This window comes from Mustelus asterias, chromosome 9 (assembly GCF_964213995.1).
Source record: "Mustelus asterias chromosome 9, sMusAst1.hap1.1, whole genome shotgun sequence".
Classification (NCBI taxonomy): Eukaryota; Metazoa; Chordata; class Chondrichthyes; order Carcharhiniformes; family Triakidae; genus Mustelus; species Mustelus asterias.
The window spans coordinates 22,470,033-22,493,362 of NC_135809.1; the positions used below are offsets into that span (position 1 = coordinate 22,470,033).

Consider the following 23,330-nt stretch of genomic DNA (forward strand, 5'->3'; position numbering starts at 1 on the left):
AGTGGTCAGTTTGAGGATCTTCACCACCGGTTCTTGGAAACAGCAATATGGCATCACTGACAGTTGCTGCCCCCTCTGTAATGACTTCAATGAGACCCATGGGGTTGGGCTCTTGGAGTATGAGCTCCCTGATTGAGGACATAATAGCCTACCCAATCAGAGGACCTCATCTGTATATAAATATGGGAGTGTCAGGTCCACTGGCACTCCGGATTCTGACTGTGTACCTGAAGCACTCTCGGAGTAGAACAGAGTTTGTAAATAAAGAGAATCTGGTGAAGGGACACCGGCCTCTGAGCAGTTATTTCATCCTCCTTACTTGCAAGCTGCAAATGGCATGCATTTTGTTAAGTAACAGATGATACAACATCCGCCCCATGAAAACAGTGGGTAAATGTTCAGATTTCTACCTGCTGTTCAATATTTCAATACACTTACCCAGGAGGACAAACACAGCCGGAAACACATGGAGTCATAGGTGAACAAGTAATATTCATCATCAGGTTTTCACAAGTGACTTCACATGCTGCTCCTGTCCAAGGCAGGCCAGGCTGAGGATCTCTACAGTCAAAATATCTCTTACTGTTGAGACACTCGCGAGTTTCAGGTTCTGTATCAAATAGACACAATGCAGTTTGTTGTACAGTTTCCAAATAAAAGCAGTTGCTTTTAACATGAATGAATTTATCAAATTGCTCACAATATTAGAATTAGGAATGCATTTGTATTTTTAACATGTAAAATTGCATACACACATCAGGCTAACTTTTTGTTTTAGAGGTGGGTAATAGGTCTGTCTACCTACAGGAGAAAGTGACTGCAAAGATGGAATTTTCATTCCAAGGAGTGTGTGCTAACTGGAGTGTGGTTCACTGCCCCCAGAAACAGGGCAAAGTCAGCCACAAAGGCTGTGCAATGCAGTGGGGGAGGGGTGGGGCTGCTTAAAAGGCCCATCTTGGTACTCTGGGTTGGTGCTCATCCCATTTGTAACAAAAGCAATAAAATAGAAAACAGCCCTCGAGCCCTCATCCTTCACACCCTCATACTCCCAATGCCCCTTCATGCCAACTCCTGCCCACCACCATCTCCCCCCCACCCCCTCCCCATGGTCCTCATATCCTCCATGTCAACCTGTGGTACCTCTATGTATCCAAACAGTATGGACTGTCTACAGTACCAATTAAACCTATAGTAAGAATGGCATGTGTGGGAAAGCTTTTTAAAAAGCCATTCCTTCATAACTTACTTTTAAATAATTGTTTTTACCCCAGCCCTATAAAAGTGGCAATCAATCAGACGTTTAAAGTAGCAATAGCAGAAACTGAAACCACTTGAAATCTATTCATCTTGTGTAAATAAACATTGAGAAATAGATCTAAGAGAAAGATCTGTCAATCAAGCAATGTTTCCCCATGGGAATAGTTGTTTCAACAAACTAATGGATGTCTGGGCTCTCAGCCAAGAATGCACATTGGCCCGACTCCACAAAAATTGCAAGAGGGGATAAAAGAGGTATATCCCCGGAATGGAGCAAGCTGTGTAGAGTTTGGGTTCAAAAATTGCACCAGCACGCATCCTTATTTCACACTGATGAAAATTGGGGCCAAGAATGCCAGAACTATGTCTAGGCCACCATTTTTAAAAGACCATAGAGTTACCCCAACTCCGCAAAAATCCAGCCCATCATTTCTGTGACATAACACTATCAGAATGGATCTGAAAGGAACTGGAGATAGAAGGACTGATTTTCCTCCCATTCTCCCCATGGATGTTAATCAGGTGATATGCATTGCAACTGGGTAGCTTTGCATCCAGACCCCATCCATCTCACCAGAGGCAACTGAGGGGGAAAGCTCATGCAAGGCTCAGGGGCAGCACAGTGGCATAGTGGTTAGCGTTGCTGCCTCACAGCAGGACCTGGGTTCGATTCCCGGCTTGGATCACTGTCTGTGCAGAGTCTGCACGTTCTCCCTGTGTCTGCATGGGTTTCCTCAGGGTGCTCCAGTTTCCTCCCACAGTCTGAAAGATGTTCTGGTTAGGTGCATTGGCCATGCTAAATTCTCCCTCTGTGTACCCGAACGAGCACCGGAGAATGGCGACTAGGGGACTTTCACAGTAACTTCACTGCAGTGTTAATGTAAGCCTACTTGTGACACTAATATATACATGAATAGAATGGGACTAAAGGGATACGGTCCCTCGAAGGGTTTTAGTTCAGTCGGTCGGCATGGCCAGTGCAGGCCTGGAGGGCCGAAGAGCCTGTTCCTGTGCTGTAATTTTCTTTGTTCTTTATTCTATAAATGACAAGCATTTATACTTCAAATTCAACCTGGACATTCAAACTATATTTGCTCAAAATAAGTTTAAGAATAATTGGAGGTAAAGCTTTTCCCCAATCACAATCGACCTTCCAAATATCACATCTTATGAAGTGATATGGTAATGTTAATGATGGGTAATCATAACATACCTGGCTTTGTCGGGGCACACCCTACCCTTCCATTCCTACACAGACTGAAAAAACAAGGAAAACATTGTTAGGTCAACTGAATGTTATTTAACAGTATCTTTAAAATTTCAGAATTACTACAGCAAACCTGAAATGTAATAACATTACATCGGATTACATAGGATATATGGTATAGAACAGGCCATTCAGCCCAACTAGTCCTTGCCAGGGTCCATGTTCCAAGCATTCTCCCAACTTTCCTTATCTAAATCTATCATTACCTTCTATTCCTTCTTCCTCATGTGCTTACCTAGTCTTCCTTAAATGCATCTATATGATTCATTTCAATCACTTCCTGTGTTAATGGGTTCCACATTCTCACCACTCTTTGGATGACAATGATTCATCCAAATTTTGTTTTTGAAAAACAGTAGTGAGTCTCGCCAACGTGACATCATGCCAGCTGGGTGGGAAGTCAGGACGCGTGCGGAGATAGTGGCGTCAAGCCCACTATTTGTGATGTTAATTTATGCAAATCAGGAGCACTCTGTGGCATCATCTGTGATTGCTGTATTGTAGACTGGGATTCTTTTGTCCCTCCAACCCACTTTCCAAGTAATAAGTGACTTCCTTATTCTTTCGACCAAAATGTCATACCTCACATTCATATATATTGAATTTCATTTGCCAATTATTTGCCCATTCTGCAAGTTAATGTCCTCTGCTAATTTGTTGCAGTCCTCCTCAGTATAGACTATCCCCATCTCCATACGCAAATTTAGAAATAGTGGTTGCGATTTAGAGGTCACATTAGCCACGGCGCAAATCCCATAAAAGCCGCTAAATTTCATGAGAGGCCAAAAACGAAGGAGGGGGGAACGATTCTCCCAGCTCACTTTTGCAGCACAGTGGACTGGGAGACTCAAGTGGAGGCCATTTAACAGGCTCCCCGCTGAGCGCCATGGCCTCTGCGAGTCTCCAGGTGCCGGGTTTCCGATGCCGTCAGCTCAGCGCCAGAAATCAACACAGAGTTGCATAAATTATGTTAATGCTAATTTTCATATGATTTGCATTTCGTTAGCAGGCCCAGGACTGAAGTCTCTGGGCCCGCTGGCCTCTCTGCCCCTGCCAGGATTGTTTCACTCCAACGGGGTTTGACAATAGCTCCCCACTTGTAGGGAGCTGGCAGCCCGACCCCAATGGAGTGTAGTGGGCCTAATGAGGCCCCCAAGAGAGTCAGGGGCAAGGAGGGGTGCCCCCTGGGCATTGCCACCTTGGCAATGCCAGCCTGGGCTCCCTGGCACCGCCCAAGCGGCAAAATGGCAGTGTCCAGGATGCATCTTGACACTGTCCACTGGGAATCGTGCCAAGGGGGCAGGGCCTATTGGGGGCAGGGCCTAAAAGTGGGGTGGTGCCAGGGGAAGGCAATCAAGGTGGGCCGGTGCGGGGGGAGGGTGGGAGGGTATGAGGCTGGCCTGTACACGTCCAGGCAGCCAGCAATTGGGCCATGGCACGAGTCAGAGGGGCCAGCGATGTGGGATCGCAGGGCTGGCCAGTGATCGGGCTGGTCAGCGATTGGGAGGTCGGCAGTGTGGGGCTACTGCACATGCGCCGATCCCGGCACTGACAGATCAGCGCATGCACAGTGGCCCACTCAGCGTTATGCTGCCGGCCTCCCAGTGGGATTAGGCCCCACCCACAGACGTTTCGTGTAAATCACGCTAGCGCACCCTGCAGTGCACAGAATGAGGGAGATTCATCCTGAAAATCCCGCTGAAAAAACCAGCAGGATTTACTCCAGTTTTTATGCAAATTCGACACTTAGAATTGTTTTGGGAGAATCACACCCAGGATGTGCATTGTAGGGGGGGCACTGCCAAGGGACTCTCTAAGGAGCTCCATTATGGGTTCACCTTATCCGTGGGGGTGGAAGGGTTCGCCCTTGTGTATGTGGAGGGGGAATCTCCTTATCCATGGGGGGACGGCGAGGGAGGTGTCCTTCTGCATGTGGAGTCACGATGTCTGTGGGGGCTGGGGGAGGGGGCTCCCTGTGTCCATTGGGGGTCTCAATGTCCATGAAGGATTTTGTGGATGGGGGGGGGGATTGGCTTTTATTTAGATTGGAGATCAGGGTACCCTTTAAAATGGGCACCCTGATCTAGGGATTCCCAATGTTGCTGACCTTCTTAGGCCCTGCCCTCCAGCTGACTGTGGGACTTTCACTTCCCCTTTGAAGTTGCACAAGGTGCTGCTCAATACATTGAGAAAAGCCAGCTTGCAGCCTGAGAGCTTCCCACTCGTTTTCACACCTGTGCATTTTTGGGAAGATTTCAGCCAATACTTTTGATTCCCAAGTCCGAACGATTAATGTAAATGGCGTTATCTACATTCCGAAATGACTGAATTAAACTAACAACTAGATCCATATAAGCCTGAAAATAACTTAAGCAATTTATCGTAGCAAATTGGGAAAAATCCTTTAAGCTATTTCATACAAACACCCAGCAAGTGCCCAAAGGAATCTGAGAAATCCAATTCAACTTTATTCCCAGCTCATGTTTAGAAAACTGATATGATTTTCCCAATCGCCATTACAGGTGCAGCATGGAATCGGAATGGAAATCTTCAACAGGCAAAGAACAGGAGTCATACCATGGTCCTGAGTTACTGAAGGTGACTTCTCCTGCTTGAAATATTCCTCCCATAAAGTGACAGGAACATTGAGATCTAGAAGAAGCAAAAGGGAGACTGAGCCATTTTCCTTATTTACTGAGTGCCTAACAACATAATTATATAAATATCTAAGAAACAATTAGACTTTAAGGAATTGTGTACGTCATAGTGATTAAATTCTGAAATGTTCCAATTGATTCTTTTGGAAAAGAATAATTGTGGTGTTTTAGAGAAGCTGCCAATGAGTCAAGTTTACACACTTCTTAGAATCAATGCCTTAGTTAAAGTTAGTACCAAATCCACAAATGTGGATAGGGTTAAACTCCTATTTAAAACCAGAAAGTGTGAACAATCTCATCAGGTCTAGTAGCATTTGTGGAGAGAGAAACGTCTTGATGTTTCGTGGCGAATGTGCCTCTTCATATTGGAACTTATTGGAGTTTAGCAGCCAAGCCCTGACAAATCATAGAACATAGAACATAGAAAAACTACAGCTCAAACAAGCCCTTCAGCCCACAAGTTGCGTCGGTCATGTCCCTACCTATCTAGGCCTATATATAGGCTTACCTATAACCCTCAATCCTATTAAGTCCCATGTACTCATCCAGAAGTCTCTTAAAAGACCCTATCTAGTTTGCCTCCGCCACCATTGACGGCAGCCGATTCCACTCACCCACCACCCTCTGAGTGAAAAACTTACCCCTGACATCTCCTCTGTACCTACTCCCCAGCACCTTAAACCTGTGTCCTCTCGTAGCAGCCATTTCAGCCCTGGGAAAAAGCCTCTGAGAATCCACCCGATCTATACCTCTCAACATCTTGTACACCTCTATCAGGTCACCTATCATCCTTCGTCTCTCCAAGGAGAAAAGACCGAGCTCCCTCAACCTATCCTCATAAGGCATGCCACTCAATCCAGGCAACATCCTTGTAAATCTTCTCTGCACCCTTTCAATAATTTCTACATCCTTCCTGTAATGAGGCGACCAGAACTGAGCACAGTACTCTAAGTGGGGTCTGACGAGGATCTTATAAAGCTGCATCATTATCTCCCGACTCCTAAACTCAATCCCTCGATTGATGAAGGCCAGCACACCATACGCCTTCTTAACCACCTCCTCTACCTGCGAGGCCGATTTAAGAGTCCTATGGACCCGGACCCCAAGGTCCTTCTGATCCTCTACACTGCTAAGAGTCTTACCCTTGATATTATACTCCTTCATCCCATTTGACCTGCCAAAATGTACCACTACACATTTATCCGGGTTGAAGTCCATCTGCCACTTCTCTGTCCAGTCTTGCATCCTATCTATGTCACGCTGCAGCTTCTGACATCCCTCCAAACCATCCACAACACCACCAACCTTTGTGTCGTCGGCAAACTTACCAACCCATCCCTCCGCTTCCTCATCCAGGTCATTTATGAAAATGATAAACAGCAAGGGTCCCAGAACAGATCCCTGGGGCACTCCACTGGTGACCGACCTCCATTCATGTACTCTAGTGTGCAGCATATATCTAACACCCAGGCGGAACCCCTAATATATTTTTTTATTCATTTATGGGACATAGGAGTCACTGGCTGGCCAACATTTATTGCCCATCCCTAGTTGCCAAAGGGCAGTTGAGAGTCAACCACATTGCTGTGGCTCTAGAGTCACATGTGGGCCAGGCCAGGTAAGGATGGCAGATTTCCTTCCAGGACATTAGTGAACCAGGTGGGTTTTTACGACAATCGATAATGGCTTTATGGTCATCAGTAGATTCTTAATTCCAGATATTTTTATTGAATTCAAATTCCACGAGCTGCTGTGGCGAGATTCGAACCCGGGTCACCGAAACATTAGCTGAGTTTCTGGATTTATAGTCTAGCGATAATACCACTAGGCTAGCGCCTCCCCTTAAATTGATGAATTTATAGAATGTTTTCAGGGCTGTGTGTTATTGAACAAGGTGGTAATCCAGGACATGCAAAGTAGGTGGTGCAGAAATTGCAGAAACCAACATGCATCTTCCAATTTAGCATTTGTCTAAACAACTCTTGGATATGGTGCACTTGAGGTTAAAGTGGTTAAGAGTGTAAAACTTACACATAATCAGAGTTCAGCTTCATTTCTGATCAAACTTCAGTGTCCAAGGCAAATGTGTTAACAGACACAAAGTGATAATGTGTTCGGTTTATTGCTAAACAGGAGTAGTACAAAAACTGACATACTGTGCTACACAGCGATGCAATATTTCATCATAGAATGTTCCATTGGGGCAGTTGCAGCCTTCAGCGCAATCATCTCCACAAACTTCATTTATAGAAAGTGACTGGCAAGTCCGTCCACAAGAAGAAGAACAAGCATGGTACAACATGTTAGCCGGGCAGATGACACCTATACAGCAGAAAAACGCCACACTGAATTTTAAACCATGACAACAACTTATATCTGTATCATAACTCTTCACATAATAAAACATCTCAGGCTGCTTCTCGGCGCATTATAAAACAAAATACCCAGCCTCATAAGGAGATATAGGTCAACTGACCAAAAGCTTGGGAAAAAGATAGGTTTTAAGGAGTGTCTCAAAGGACCAAAGCAAAGGAGAGAGGTGGAGAGGTATAGAGAGAGAATTCTAGAACTTAGGCAACTGAGTGATGGAGGAATTAAAATCGGGGTTGTATAAGAGCCCAAAATTAGAGGGACAGGGGCTGGAGGAGATGACAGAGATAGGGAGGGGGAAGGCCATGGAGAATTTTGAAAACAAGAATGAGCATTTTAAAATCAAGATGTTGCTTGACTAGGAGCCAATGTAGGTCAGAGAGCACAGGGGTGAGGGGGAACAGGAGTTAAAACACAGGTAGTGGAGTTCTGAATGACTTCATGTTCTCCTGTGTCCGTGTGGGTTTCCTCCCACAGCCCAAAGATGTGGAGGTTTGGTGGATTGGCCATGCTAAATTGCCCCTTAGCGTCCTAAAATGTGCAGGTTCGGGTGATTAGCGGGATAAATGTCAGAGAGTCGGTGCAGACTCAATGGGCTGAATGGCCTCCTTCAACACTGTAGGGAATCTATGACGTGGAGATGCCGGCGTTGGACTGGGGTAAACACAGTAAGAAGTTTAACAACACCAGGTTAAAGTTCAACCTGGTGTTATTAAACTTCTTACAGGATTTTATGATGCAGAAATGCCCGGCGTTGACCCTAATCAGCCCATAAATGGGCACTCAATATGCAGGTTGGCTACCCGCCACTACCGGGTAGGTTAGTGGCTCATCTCCAGGATGGTTGCCTGGAGTCGGGGTCACGTAAGTTTGTCCCAGTCCCACCTCAAAGTCAGCCCCCTCAGGGTGGGAAAGATTCCATCCTTGAAGTACCAACTGAGTTTCAATTATTCTGTATTGCTCCTTATCCTGCCGATCTCGTAATTCGGATCGGGAAAGAGGGAATAGTTTGATGCATGATCCCAAGGGGTAGAAGAAAAAATTAGAGGTAAATCGTCCTTGAGCCCCTCTCATTTGCCACCTGATGACCAATTCCAAGGAGCACAAGTCTGGAAGAAGGAGGGGAGTCTTGGCTTTTGGGTGGGTCTTGTTAATTAAGCAATCCAGAGAAAACAGGAAGACAGAATAAAAACCGAAAAAGAAAGCTAACAATTAAAAATAATTAACTTTAATACCTTTTCATTTTAATTTTCCATTCGTATTTAAAAGTTAATGATTAAGGAGTGCAGGGTGGAAACATTATTATGACAATTCTCTCAGCCAACCTGTATATGGAAAACCCAACCATATCTGCAACCTAATGGCACTGTCTCTTCAATTTAAAAACCTGTTCATTATGTTCCTTAAAGTAAGAGATGGAATTTCGACCTGCAATGCTGAATTTTTAATACAAGAAGTAGGGAAAATCCACCCTCTGTTTAACTCCTCCCTCTTGTAACTTTATCTTCTTGGAAATTTAGAATTAATACAAAGCTGTGTGGCATTTTTGTTTTTGCTTGTCCTTTAAAAACAATCCAATGAGTTTTCAGTAGCTAGCACTGCCTATCAGTAAACGAGGAAACGGATGATATTTGGTAGAGCTGTAATGCCTGTCTCGAAGACAGCCTATTGGCAGCATTGTGCATTTTATACATTCTTATAGGTCCACTGTGCACTATTTTGAACACTTTACAGCTGCACTGTAGAAACTTTTCTTAGTAACACACCCAATTATTGGCAATTTAGCTTCTATATGGTGTGAATTGAGCATCCTTGCAGGTAAGTCATGATTGACCATTTATCTTTCATTCTACAGAGTTGGATTGTTTAAACCCATCCACAACAAATCAAACACACCCTTCATCCTGATTTTCATATAGGCTTCGTAACCATTTGTTTACAAAATGCCCAAAATTTCAGCTCTTCTACTAACTTTAATTGCAAAATTAACAAATTAACTACAAATTTCAGGAGCTCAATCAGTATTATAAAAAGTATGAAACAATGATGTATATTTTCATTAACTTCAACTCCTCAGAAAGAATGCGTAAAATGATGAAAAGTGCCTTGCAATCTGGCAATTTTTGTCAGACCCACAAACCAAGTACGTCAGTAAATCCCATTTTAATTTTTCTCCTCAGTTTTTTTTCCCATTCTTTCCCTTTACAAGTCCCATACAACTGTCCATGCCACAGACTTCTGTACATTAGCTTCAATCTTTTGTGATTAGCTGACTGGAATAGATCAAGCAAGGCTGACAGTTTCAGTTTCTCTCTCCCTAAGATGGAACAGCCAATTGTTGTTGATGGTCCAGTTGGCAACTCATTGGTGAGCTGAGGGGAAAGACATGACCAGCTCAGCTTTGCACTCGCAATATTCTACCTCAATGTCGAGTGCACACCACCTGAGATATCACAGGTGGGATTTTCCAGTTGCGTTCGCTCCAATACCGGAAAATCCCGGAAAAGCAACGGACCTTTGCATGGTCCACCCCCCTGCCTGCTACGATTCCCATGGCAGGTGGAACGGGAAATTCCGCCCCCCCCAACATCAATAGAAAGTTATCAGGTGGGGAGGTGGTTTAGCTCAGTTGGCCAGTTCGTGATGCAGAGTGACGCCAACAGCGTGGGTTCAATTCCCATACCGGCTGAGGTTATTCCTGAAGGCCCCGTATTTCTCAACCTTGTCCCTCGCCTGAGCTGTGGTGATGATCAGATTAAATCACCACCAGTCAGCTCTCCGTCTCAAAGGGGAGAGCAGTCTCTGATCATCTGAGACCATAGTAACTTCACCAGGTAGCGTAGCTCAATCTTAGAGGTGTGGCTATTCATCTTCATCACCTTGTTATCATAAATTCACCTTTAAAAACTTACCACAGTCAGACGTTTCTGATCTGAAATCAATGTGAACCTTGTATTTGGTGCAAAGGTAAGCATAGTGTGCAAGGGCTGTACACATGCATAAACTTCCACATTTGCAAGCATCATAACGGCACTGCTGATAATAGGGGCTGGGGTTCACAAATGAATGGCATGGTGCAAAGAGCTCTTGATTGAGAATATCACACATTGTTGATGAATATAAAGCTAGATGCACAAATAAGACAAAAATATATATAAATAATGATTTTTTTTTTCTTAGAAATAAATAAATGAAGCTTTTCAATTAAATAAATATACCATTCTGTTGGTTAGTATCACAGGGATCAACCAAAGGGATATTTAATGGAGTTACGCAGGCTGATGAAATCTTCCATGCGTTGGCGTGTAACTGTGGAGTCCCTTCAATCATATGTACAGGTGAGCTAGAAGTGAACGAGGAAGGAATTACAATGCAATCTGCCAAACTTTCCTTCACACAAATCAAGCTAATAATGTAAGAATTTTTATACAAGCAGCTGAGCAAATCCCGCAGCCGAGGAGATCAGGTGCATTCCATGTTCAGCTACCTTTCTTTACGCTAATTCTTAACATATGCATCATCCAATATACATAATGACAAGGTTCGCATGGAAGTTGGCAAACCTTCCACTGGTACTCTTTTCATGGATCATGATTGTTTCTTTACAACAATCTCCTGAGGCTGTATCTTGGGGCGGCATGGTGGCACAGTGGTTAGCACTGCTGTCTCACAGCGCCAGGGACCCGGGTTCGATACGCAGCTTGGGTCACTATCTGTGCGGAGTCTGCACGTTCTCCCCGTGTCAACATGGGTTTCCTCCAGGTGCTCTGGTTTCCTCCCACAGTCTGAATGATATGCTACTTAGATGCATTGGCCGTGCTAAATTCTCCCTCAGTGTACCCGAACAGTCGCTGGAGTGTGGCGATTAGGGAATTTTCACAGTAACTTCATTGCAGTGTTAATCGAAACCTGCTTGTGACACTAATAAATAAACTTTAATACACAATTATCCTTCAATTATGCCCTCCAGCATCATGCCCAGCTCCAGAGAGCATGTTTTCTCAGATGGCAGGGTTTCCCACCCCACGACCCACTACAAAAGTCAATGGGGGACATATCAGAGCATTCATTGACTGGAGTTGGGACTTCCACCCCTCACTCAAGCGGAAGTCTCAACTCTGGCAGCTCAGGAACCTAAGCAGTGACACCAGGAATTTAGTCACTGCAGAGGAATGAGGCCTGAGATAGTTTTTTGTAAAATGGCCTCTGATTGAGGGAAATCCCTCCAAGGAAGCTGCAGTGGCTGACCTGTCTACATGGACACCCAACCCAGCAACACCCCCCAGCCCCCCCTCCCGCCCTCTCCTCCCCAAACCCCAGCCCTCCCATCGCCTGGGCTACCACCTCCATTCAGTTAGCAGCCCCTTGCCCGGTGAGAGTTGATCAGCTGTCAATAAAATGCCAATGGCATGATAAAATTGTCTTTAACAGGGCCTTTGTATATATACAGGGGTGGCATAGTGGCACAGTGGTTAGCACTGCTGCCTCACAGCGCCAGGGACCCGGGTTCAATTCCCAGCTTGGGTCACTGTCTGTGCAGAGTCTGCACATTCTTCCTGTGCCTGCATGGGTTTCCTCGGGGTTCGCTGGTTTCCTCTCACAGTCCAAAAGACATGCTGGTTAGGTGCATTGGCCATGCTAAATTCTCCCTCAATGTACCCGAACAGGCACCGGAGTGTGGTGACCAGGGGGTTTTCACAGTAACTTCATTGTAGTGTTAATATAAGCCTACTTGTGGCACCAATAGATAAACTTAAAACTTCTTCCTCCATCGGTAAAATTCCCCAACAGTGAGCCATGGTCAGGGTGCTAATTTGCCATGGCTCCTCCGGATTTTACTGGTCCCCCCACACCTCATGTGGGCAGCTAAAATTCTCCCCTGTGGTATTGACTTGATGGACAGTAAGCATGTGTTCCAGAAACTAATGCCAGGAAAGTAGCCCAGTTAAATGTACAACATGAAGTTAAAAAAGCTGTTTCTGAACTATGAACAACTACAAATCTTTACACGCATGTCGAAAAACTTTAGATTCTGTACAAGTGACCAATTACAGTTATAGTTTCCTGGGCCTGCGGTCAAAGCATTTTTCAAATTTAAAGTTTATTTATTAGTCACAAGTAGGCTTACATTAACATTACAATGAAGTTACTGTGAAAATCCCCTAGTCGCCACACTCCGGCGCCTGTTCGGATACACTGAGGCAGAATTTAGCCTGGCCAATGCACCTAACCAACACGTCTGTCGCCCAATCTATCACGCAAACCAGCCTCCCATCCATTGACTCTGTCTACACTTCCCGCTGCCTCGGCAAAGCAGCCAGCATAATTAATGACCCCCACACACCCCGGACATTCTTCCACCTTCTTCCATCGGGAAAAAGATTCAAAAGTCTGAAGTCACGTACCAACCGAGTCAAGAACAGTTTCTTCCCTGCTGCTGTCAGACTTTTGAATGGACTTACCTTGTATTAAGTTGATCTTTCTCTACACCTTAGCTATGACTGTAACACTACAATCTGCACTCTCTCATTTCCTTCTCTATGAATGGTATGCTTTGTCTGTATAGCGCACAAGAAACAATACTTTTCACTGTATGTTAATACATGTGACAATAATAAATCAAATCAAATTTTTTTAAAATCAAAATCTTTTGGACTGTGGGAGGAAACTGGAGCACCCGGAGGAAACCCTTGCAGACACGGGGAGAGTGTGCAAACTCCACGCAGACAGTGACCCAAGCCGGGAATCGAACCCGGGTCCCTGTGCGCTGTACCACCTAATTAGAAACCAAGTTAAGCAGTGTTGCATTATTTAAGCTTTGCTATTTCATGTGAGAGGTGAATACTCCTTCAATAGGACTCACAGGAAGTCATCGCGTAAGTTTCCATTATATGTTCCACACAGGCCCACAGTGTTTCCCCTCCAACTGCTATCAACCTGAAGATACAGCCTTCCTCCTTCTTTATCAAACTGCAGCGAGAGACCGATGTTTGTCTTCACTTGTACAAATAGAGATGATAATCTGCGACAGTCAATTATTCCTGCAAGTAACAAGATGTGCATTTTAAAGAATGCTTGAGTCATAGAGTCACAGAGGTTTACAGCATGGAAACAGGCCCTTTGGCCCAACTTGTCCATGCCACCCTTTTTTTTTAAAACCCCTAAGCTAATCCCAATTGCCCGCATTTGGCCCATATCCCTCTATACCCATCTTACCCATGTAACTATCTAAATGCTTTTTAAAAGAAAAAATTGTACCCGCCTCTACTACTACCTCTGGCAGCTTGTTCCAGACACTCACCGCCCTCTGTGTGAAAAGATTGCCCCTCTGGACACTTTTGTATCTCTCCCCTCTCACGTTAAACCTATGCCCTCTAGTTTTAGACTCCCCTACCTTTGGGAAAAGATATTGACTATCTAGCTGATCTGTGCCCCTCATTATTTTATAGACCTCTATAAGATCACCCCTCAGCCTCATACGCTCCAGAGAAAAAAGTCCCAGTCTATCCAACCTCTCCTTATAACTCAATCCATCAAGTCCTGGTAGCATCCTAGTAAATCTTTTCTGCACTCTTTCTAGTTTAATAATATCCTTTCTATAATAGGGTGACCAGAATTGCACACAGTATTCCAAGTGTGGCCTTACCAATGCCTTGAGCTCCAAACGGATCGCGGATAAGGATGTTTTATCCACAGCCAAAGTAAACAAGAGATGTTTATGGGGGGCAGGGGGAAGGGGTTGATTTTCATGGTAGGTCAGGGTGCATTTTAAAGATGGGACCCTGACCTCTGTGGAGCCGGTCTTGCCAGCTCTATCAGGCCCCACACCACCACAGTGACGACACAAATCACGCTCAGATTTATTGTGTACTGATTGCCCTGGAATCTGGAGTGAAAACTCAGCTCTGCATCTGGAGAGATACCTGGACCGGACACACTGCTAGATTTTGGGAAAATTCCGCCCATTTTCTTTGTACATTTGGACAAACAATGAGTAGCTCTTTCTCCTGAAATGCTTATTATTCCCGTTTTACAGACATCTATAATGGTAGAAGTGAACGGATTACCATTGTGATAAGGCAGGTTAATTGCTTGATGAACACCAAGGTGGATTTCCCCTGCTCTCGTTAAGGTTATTTGGTTGCTTGTATCACCTTCTATCACTAAGGTCACTGATTGAATGCAACTGTGGTCCAGGTTCTGGAAGAGAAAAAAACAAAACATATTCTGTAAGTCCCAAACCTGCTCATTCAAAAGCTTTAACTTTGGTTTTGCATTGGAATATTTTAAAGCAAAGATGTCACACATTATCATACTGAATTCATCAATAATTTGACTTTGAACAAAGAACAAAAGAACAAAGAACAAAGAAAATTACAGCGCAGGAACAGGCCCTTCGGCCCTCCAAGTCTTCACCGACCCTGCTACCCGGCTTAACTGAAATCCCCTACCCTTTCAGGGACCATATCCCTCTATTCCCATCCTATTCATGTATTTGTCAAGACGCCCCTTAAAAGTCACTATCGTATCTGCTTCCACTACCTCCCCTAGCAACGGGTCCCAGGCACCCACCACCCTCTGTGTAAAAAATCTGCCTCGTACATCTCCTTTAAACCTTGCCCCTCGCACCTTAAACCTGTGCACCCTAGCAATTGACTCTTCCACCCTGGGAAAAAGCTTCTGACTATCCACTCTGTCCATGCCTCTAATAATCTTGTAGACTTCTATCAGGTCTTGTAGACTTCTATCAGACAGTAAACAGGAACACATTCTCACCCTAGAATGTCCTACAATTTATTAATCTGTGGGGTTTTTCAAAATCCATGACTCCGAAATAAAATATATTTTTTGTAGATGTCATTGTGTTCATAGAATCATAGAATCCTACAGTGCAGAAGGAGGCCATTTGGCCCATCGAGTCTGCACCGACCACAATCCCACCCAGGTCCTATCCCTATAACCCCACACATTTACCCTAGCTAGTCCCCCTGACACTAAGGGGCAATTTAGCATGGCTAATCCACCTAACCCGCATATCTGTGGGAGGAAACCAGAGCATCCAGAGGAAAGCCATGCAGACATGGGGAGAACATGCAAACACCACACAGACAGTCACCCAAGGCTGGAATTGACCCCAGGTCCCTGGCGCTGTGAGGCAGCAGTGCTAACCACTGTGCCACCTTGCTGCCCAATAGTTATGGAAAGTTCAGTATTAGAGATAAAGGCAACTATTCAAAATTTTAATTTACTTTTTTTCTTTTTGCATCTTGATAGGTCAGGTGTACATTTCCATCTTTTGAAATTTCCATTTTGGATTTTCAGCCTTCAGTTAAAAAAAATCAGTTTGACAAAATTCCAACTTCACTGGGGTAATTATTATTGTAGAGTATAGAATATACTCATGATTCCTCCGTTTAAATTTTATGTTTTTCATGTGTAATTTTGTGGAATTCCCACGATCAATATCTAAATTTGGTAGGAATAACAGATGTGTTGAGTATAGGGCTAACGGGAGGACTTTGAATAGTGTGGAGGAGCAGAGGGATCTAGGTGTATGTGTGCATAGATCCCTGAAAGTTGGGAATCAAGTAGATAAGGTTGTTAAGAAGGCATATGGTGTCTTGGCGTTTATTGGTAGGGGGATTGAATTTAGGAGTCGTAGCGTTATGTTGCAACTGTACACAACTCTGGTGCGGCCGCACTTGGAGTACTGTGTGCAGTTCTGGTCCCCACATTACAGGAAGGATGTGGAGGCTTTGGAGAGGGTGCAGAGGAGGTTTACCAGGATGTTGCCTGGTATGGAGGGGAGATCCTATGAGGAGAGGCTGAGGGATTTGGGATTGTTTTCGCTGGAAAGGCGGCGGCTAAGAGGGGATCTTATTGAAACATATAAGATGATTAGAGGTTTAGATAGGGTGGATAGTGATAGCCTTTTTCCTCTGATGGAGAAATCCAGCACGAGGGGGCATGGCTTTAAATTGAGGGGGGGTAGTTATAGAACCGATGTCAGGGGTAGGTTCTTTACCCAGAGGGTGGTGAGGGATTGGAATGCCCTGCCAGCACCAGTTGTAAATGCGCCTAGTTTGGGGGCGTTTAAGAGATCCGTAGATAGGTTCATGGACGAAAAGAAATTGGTTTAGGTTGGAGGGTCACAGTTTTTTTTTAACTGGTCGGTGCAACATCGTGGGCCGAAGGGCCTGTTCTGCGCTGTAATGTTCTATGTTCTATGTTCTATGTTCTAAATTTTAAGCAATTTTAAGAGTAAGCTGCCGCTGGATTTAATGGAGGAGACGGCGATCTCGCCAGGTAGCCGCAGAGCTGGAGGGAACTCCTTGCTCCCTCTTTTAGAGAAGATTCGCTGAATTAAATATCCCTCCGGCACTTAACTGGACCTTCCCTGAAATCAAGCCCCAGGGGCCAAAGCCTACCCACCATGAACTGCTGGCCAATTAGAGGCCAGCCGCACTGTAATGACTCAGGAAGCCCAACTAGAAAGGAACATAGTTTATTACAGAATGCAAAGTAAAAACACCGCTGTGGAATATACACATTCATCCCTGCCTGGAACTACAGTTCAGCAGGCCCAGTCCTGGGACTGCCTTATAATGAGTTCCAGCTGGGCATGCCATTACCTGTTACCAGGTTACAATTTCCCCTAAAACGTTTCAAGCACAAATGCATGATAACATATAAGAATTCATCGTGAGTCATCAGCCCAGAGTAATTTTCCACATAATTTAGTAATTTAGTTTAAAATAAATGGAGGTAGTGAGTGCCAGCAACTTTGGTAATTATCAATTGACCAAATTGCAAAGTGTTTTTGTGAAATTGGAGAATCTGTTGCAAAATGTACAATATCTAAGAGATTTACATTCAGGAGTCAAACTTCCAGTCTCTCTCATTTTCTTTAATCAAATTTAAAAACACACACACACACATATACACATATACACACACGCACATACACACAGGTAATATAAGAGTCAATAGGAATTTTAATCCAGCATTCTAAGTTTTTCAATTAGAAGAAGAATTCTTATTCTGTTACCTGACCACAAGGCACATTCTGTAATGTCACAGTGAACTTGTTACTTCTGCGGCTCTTTGCAAAGATGTACTGACATGTGCCAAGAAATGTAAAAATCCGACCATCAAAAGTAGTAAAATGCATGTCTCCTGTGACTGAGCATTCAGCTGAAAGAAAGGAGTATTTATTACACATTTTGGGGGGAATTTCCAATTCTCCCAAGCATAGAAAGAAAGGACTTGCATTCATAGAGTGTCTTCCATGTCCTCAGGAGATCTCAAAACACCTCACAGCCAATGAATTACTTTGTGAGATAATCATGGTTGTTAGGCAGCCAAACACAGTGTTTAATTTGCGCACAGCGCATCAAGTGAGATAAATGACCAATTAATCAAGTTGATTGAATGTTGACAGGGTAACTGAAAGAAGTCCACTGCTCTTCATCAAATACTGTGATTGAATACTTTATATTTAACTGAACTGCAAAATTGAGCTTTCAGTCCAACAGCCTTTGACAATGCAGCCATTCCTTAGCGCTGCATTGAAGTGTCAGTCTAGATTAGTCATCAAATTCCAGAAAGGAATATCAATCCAAAACCTTCTGACTCAAAGCGAGAGAGCTATTAAAAAACCTGGCATTTAATTGAAATATTTAAGAAAAATAAATTTTCTTCATTGTGAAATTTGAAGGCATATTTTAAATATGTCAATCGACATAATTAGACAATAATGATAGATTCCTTGAAACTAAATTACATAATTATTATGCTAAGCAGATATAAAGAATCTGACAGAGGATTACCTGGGCAATCATTGTCCGTACAGTTCCAAACACCACCACTGCAAATGCTGCAAACATCAAACATGTTATTGTTCACATCTATACTTGACACAATATAGAAATATATTAAAGAACCAAATGAAATATTTAAAATAGAAAGGAAGAAAAAAAAGTGTAATGGCTGCAAAAATAGTAAGAGGTTAACAAATTAGACAATAATACGCAATTAAGGCAAAGTTGTTTTTACTGCTTCTCACTTTACTATTTCAAAATCTACCTTTGGGATCAGTAAGTTAGCCTTTCAAGATAGAAACATACCACATATTGCAGCCCTCCTGTAAATGAGATCCTATAGGATAGACTGTTCCATGGTATATACATGGGCAGTTAGATACAGATATACAAGTTCCATTCTCCATGACAAGACCTAAACAAAATTAGAAATGTACACAAAAAATAATTAGTCCATGTTTCATCCTTTTGTAAGTCAGCAGATTGGACACGATTGGAGAATCTACAAAAACTCCTAGTGGCCCACATCTTGGCCAGAATTTTTCATTCCCATGGCGGGCTTGCGCGTGAAATTGCACGAGAAGACATCGTGAATGTGTCCTGACATCATCGCATACTCACACGATATTTCAGTCGGTGGGTGCACACAAGAGTTGGAAACACACCTGCCAACAATCGAGCAGGCACTTTACCCTTTAAGGGGCCAATTGGAAGCAATTTTACCCGGCCTGTCAGCTTTTACAGTAGGTGAGTGGGCCGATCGGCCTGGCAGCCTTTACGTTTTAGCTGCAACCTTGATCCAGGGCAGGGTGAAATGTTAGGGCAGGAATAACATTTTAAAAGGTGTCTGGGGACTGAGGTAGGTACTTGAAAGTGCTGCCTGGACACAGGTTGCAGCAGTTTTCCATCGCAATTATTTTTTATAGGCCTGCTGCTCCCTGGGACAGCTCCGCAGAGGCTGCCCCCTTGAGGGAGCACATTAGAAGCGCCAGCCCGCAACCTCCCTTTTCTCGACAACCACCGTCTCCCTGCCCTCCCCAGCAGCGCTGAGCATTCCCCAGCACGCCCGTTATCGCTGCCCGTTAATTGGCCAGCCAGCATGAAATTGCATTCCAGAACCAGCTGGACGTGCATTTCACACCCACTTCTGAGCCTGTCGACTGAGCTCACCTAATGGGCAAAACATTCAGGCCTTGCTCCCCCTCTGATACAACAACTGCTATTACTTACATAGAAAATTGAGGGTGACACAGTGGCACAGTGGTTAGCACTGCTGCCTCACAGCACCGGGGACCCGGGTTCAAATCCAGCCTCGGCTTACTATCTGTTTGGAGTTTGCACATTCTCCCCGTGTCTGCGTGGGTTTCCTCTGGGCACTCCAGTTTCCTCCCACAGTCCAAAGATGTGCGGGTTAGGTTGATTAGCCATGCTAAATTGCCCCTTAGTGCCAGTGGGATTAGCAGGGTAAATACATGGGATTATGGGGATAGGGCCTGGGTGGAATTGTGGTCGGTGCAACTTGATGGAGTGAATACCATCCTTCTGCACTGTGGGGATTCTATGATACAGTTGTGTTTTGCATTATGTTCAATTTGTCAGTGGTAATAAAACATATTTTGATTTGACATTACAACGCTGATGTTGTACAGCTTTTAAAAGGGTCAGAATCCAGCCATCGTACAGAGGTTAATTGGTTCCACCAGCCCATGCCCCTAATCAGTAACTGTTCAGTACTTTTAGTTGGCTGATAGTATTCATTTCCAACAGTGAATTCTGGAAACCTCAAACATAAAATGCTGGAAATTCACAGCAGTTTGTTTGAAAGTAAAGAGATATGACCAGCGCGAAAAATACACGTGCACATTACTGCAATTTGTGCCTTGCACTACAGTAAGTACAGTAAGCCCCCATTTTAAGTTGTCATGTTTTAAGTCATTGCACTTTAATGTTGGCCGGTCAATCAGTCTGAGCCTCTGGACCGGGAACCAATACATGATATGAGACATGCTCCGAAGTTAAAGCTCTACAGAATATATGGAATTCCAAATTGCAGGTTCTGCACAGCTTTCTGACAATCCTGATCCCTGTACTTCAGGCCAGTATAACATCTTCCCAAAATCTCTGATGCCACACATTCAGAGAGATGTGGAAGTTGAAAGAAATCTTACAAACTGGTGTTACTGATTATAAACATAGAAATGGCGTCACTGGTTATACACACAGCATCACAGTATTGTTATGATGCAGAAGGAGACTATCTGACCCATCATGTCTGCTCCGGCTCTCCAGACGAGCATCCTGACTTAGTGCCATTCTCCTGCCTTTTCCCCATCCCCTTGCACATTGTTTCTATTCAAATAATCATCTAATGCCCTTGAATGCCTTGATTGAATCTACTTCCACCACACTTCCAGGCAGTGCATCCCAGACCCGAACCACTTGTTGTGGGAAAAAGTTTTTTCTCACGTTTGCTTCTTTTGCCATTCACTTTAAATCCATGCTCTCTCATTCTTGATCCTTTTCCGAGCAGAACAGTTTCTCCTTATCTCCTCTGTCTAGCTTCCTCATAGAAACATAGAAACATAGAAGATAGGAGCAGCAGAGGCTATTTGGCCTCTTTGAGCCTGCTCTGCCATTCAGCATGGCTGATCGTCCAACTCAATAGTCTAATCCTGCTTTTTCCTCATAACCTTTGATACAATTCGCCTCAAGTGCCATATCCAGCTGCCTCTTGAATACCTTCAATGTTTTGGCATCAACTACTTCCTGTGGTAATGAGTTCCACATGCTCACCACTCTATGGGTGAAGAAATGTCTCCTCACCACCTAAATGGTCCACCCTGAATCCTCAGACTGTGACCCCTGGTTCCAGACTCCCCCACCATCGGGAACATCCTCCCTGCATCTACCCAGTCTAGTCCTGTTTGAATTTTATAAGTCTCCTTGAGATCCCCTCTCATTCATCTGAACTCCAGCAAAAACAATCCTAACCTAGTCAATCTCCCCTCATCAGTCCCAGCATTCCCGGAATCAGCCTGCTAAACCTTCGCTACACTCCCTTGAGAGAAAGAGCATCCTTCCTCATGATTTTGAACGTTTCTATTTCCATGGAAAACAGTCCCAACCTCTCCAATCTATTCTCATAACTGAAATTTCTCATCCCTGGAAACATTCTTGTCAACCTCTTCTGCACTCTCTCCAATAGGTTCAGATCCTTCCTCTAGTGTAGCACCCAGAACACAGAAACATTCTTGACCCTGGCATCAGGGAGACGACACACCATTCTGGAGTCACATCTATGGTCACAGAAACGCCTGTCTGTCCCCTAACTAATGAATCCCATATCACTACTGCTCTTCCTTTCTTCTTCCTCCCCTTCTATACAGCCACAGACCTGGCTCTGAGTGCAGTGACCACAGTGACTAATGTAGATTCATTGGACATAATTCCCCTTACAGTAGGTTTAGCTGGGCCATTGAATGTAGAAAGCAGTGTTAGAAAATTCAACCTGCCTCTCTCAAGTATTTTCCCCTATCTCTTGAACGATGCAGGGAAGGCACCTGGAACTCGGACGGAATTCTCCCATCTGGGGACTAAGTCCTGTGACAGGCAGGTGAATGTGGAGTATTTCCCACTGCGTAGGCCAGGGTTTTGTGCTGTATTCTGTGGTGGGACAGGCTTGATGGCATCTGACCACTGTCCTAACTGGATGCCCACATCACTGATCCACTATTGAAGAAAGACGATGGATCTCTGGGATCATTCTGAGGCTGTCAGATGGGCACCGAATCTGAAAGGTCCACCTGTAGGTGCTCTCTCACCCACTGCTGGGGTGTTTTGAACCTCCTACTGAATTCTATCCACCCCAACCACCCCCCCAACCCCCACCTGCCATTGAATCCACCAAGGGGAGCATGGGAAAATTCCATCCTCAGGAAATGATGCATGACAATCAGAAATCCAAACATTTCTCTTCAACTGGTTTGCAAAAGGACATGAAATGTTCTTACCATCTGGACAGTAACAGCCATCTAGGCAGTGCAGGCTGCTTCCTAAGCATTCCTTTTCAAAGGTGCAAGTAGGTGGGCAGCAACTAATACAGTCGCGGTGAACAAAACTATCCTCACAATGATCAGCTGAAATACAGCACAAATTCATCACTAAATCTTTGACACAACACAGATTTTGAATATTTAAAAGAAAAACATACGAATGTTAAGAACATGAAGCAAAGATTTAAACTGTCAATCCACATCATTACAGTGCAACAATGTCATCCCTGCTATATGTGAGAGAGTGCCCTAAATAAAATGAAGCCCAACTTCTCTGATTATTTTCCTCACTATATGAAGGCAGTCTCCTTTTATGAAATACCAATCCATTTTTATGAATAGAATAGTTTTATGCTACGTCAAGTATCAAGTTCATTCCGTTCAGGTAATAGGGGAGAAGATAACCTCCAAACCTGGAGTGAAAAAGGATTTATAATACTGTTTCAATGATAGATCACTTTAAATGCGGAAAATCAAGACTTAATCATTAAGCATGCCTGAGCATTTAACTATGATCAACATATTAACCTTTCGAAACAATAGACACAACACGGTGGCACAGTGGTTAGCACTGCTGCCTCACAGCGCCAGAGACCCGGGTTTAATTCCGGCCTCAAGAGTGACTATGTGGAGTCTGCACGTTCTCCCTGAGTCCGCATGGGTTTCCTCCAGGTGCTCTGGTTTCCTCCCACAGTCCAAAGGTGTGTGGATTAGGTGGACTGGCCATGCTAAATTGCCGCTTAGTGTCAGGGGGTCTAGCTAGTGTAAATACATGGGGCTGTGGGGATAGGGCCTGGGTGGGATTGCGGTTGGTGCAGACTTGATGGGTTGAATGGCCTCCTTCTGCACTGTATGATTCTATGAACTGCAGCTGAAGATTTCAGAGAGGTAGGTTTGTCTAGCTCAT

At 44.2% G+C, this 23,330-nt stretch overlaps 1 protein-coding gene across 1 annotated transcript in view; it reads right to left on the reverse strand.

The window, feature by feature from the left end:
• Positions 1-23,330, reverse strand: part of otogl (otogelin-like) — a 186,608-nt gene that overhangs the window by 136,984 nt on the left and 26,294 nt on the right. Inside the window, exons 10-21 of the mRNA XM_078221105.1 lie at positions 22,382-22,507; positions 18,678-18,786; positions 18,381-18,427; positions 17,600-17,745; positions 14,619-14,751; positions 13,415-13,592; positions 10,770-10,894; positions 10,464-10,676; positions 7,338-7,503; positions 5,102-5,176; positions 2,471-2,514; positions 439-610 (exon numbers count right to left, since the gene is read on the reverse strand). Coding sequence (XP_078077231.1) covers positions 439-610; positions 2,471-2,514; positions 5,102-5,176; positions 7,338-7,503; positions 10,464-10,676; positions 10,770-10,894; positions 13,415-13,592; positions 14,619-14,751; positions 17,600-17,745; positions 18,381-18,427; positions 18,678-18,786; positions 22,382-22,507 — 1,534 coding nt within the window. The remainder of the gene's footprint in view (positions 1-438; positions 611-2,470; positions 2,515-5,101; positions 5,177-7,337; positions 7,504-10,463; positions 10,677-10,769; positions 10,895-13,414; positions 13,593-14,618; positions 14,752-17,599; positions 17,746-18,380; positions 18,428-18,677; positions 18,787-22,381; positions 22,508-23,330) is intronic.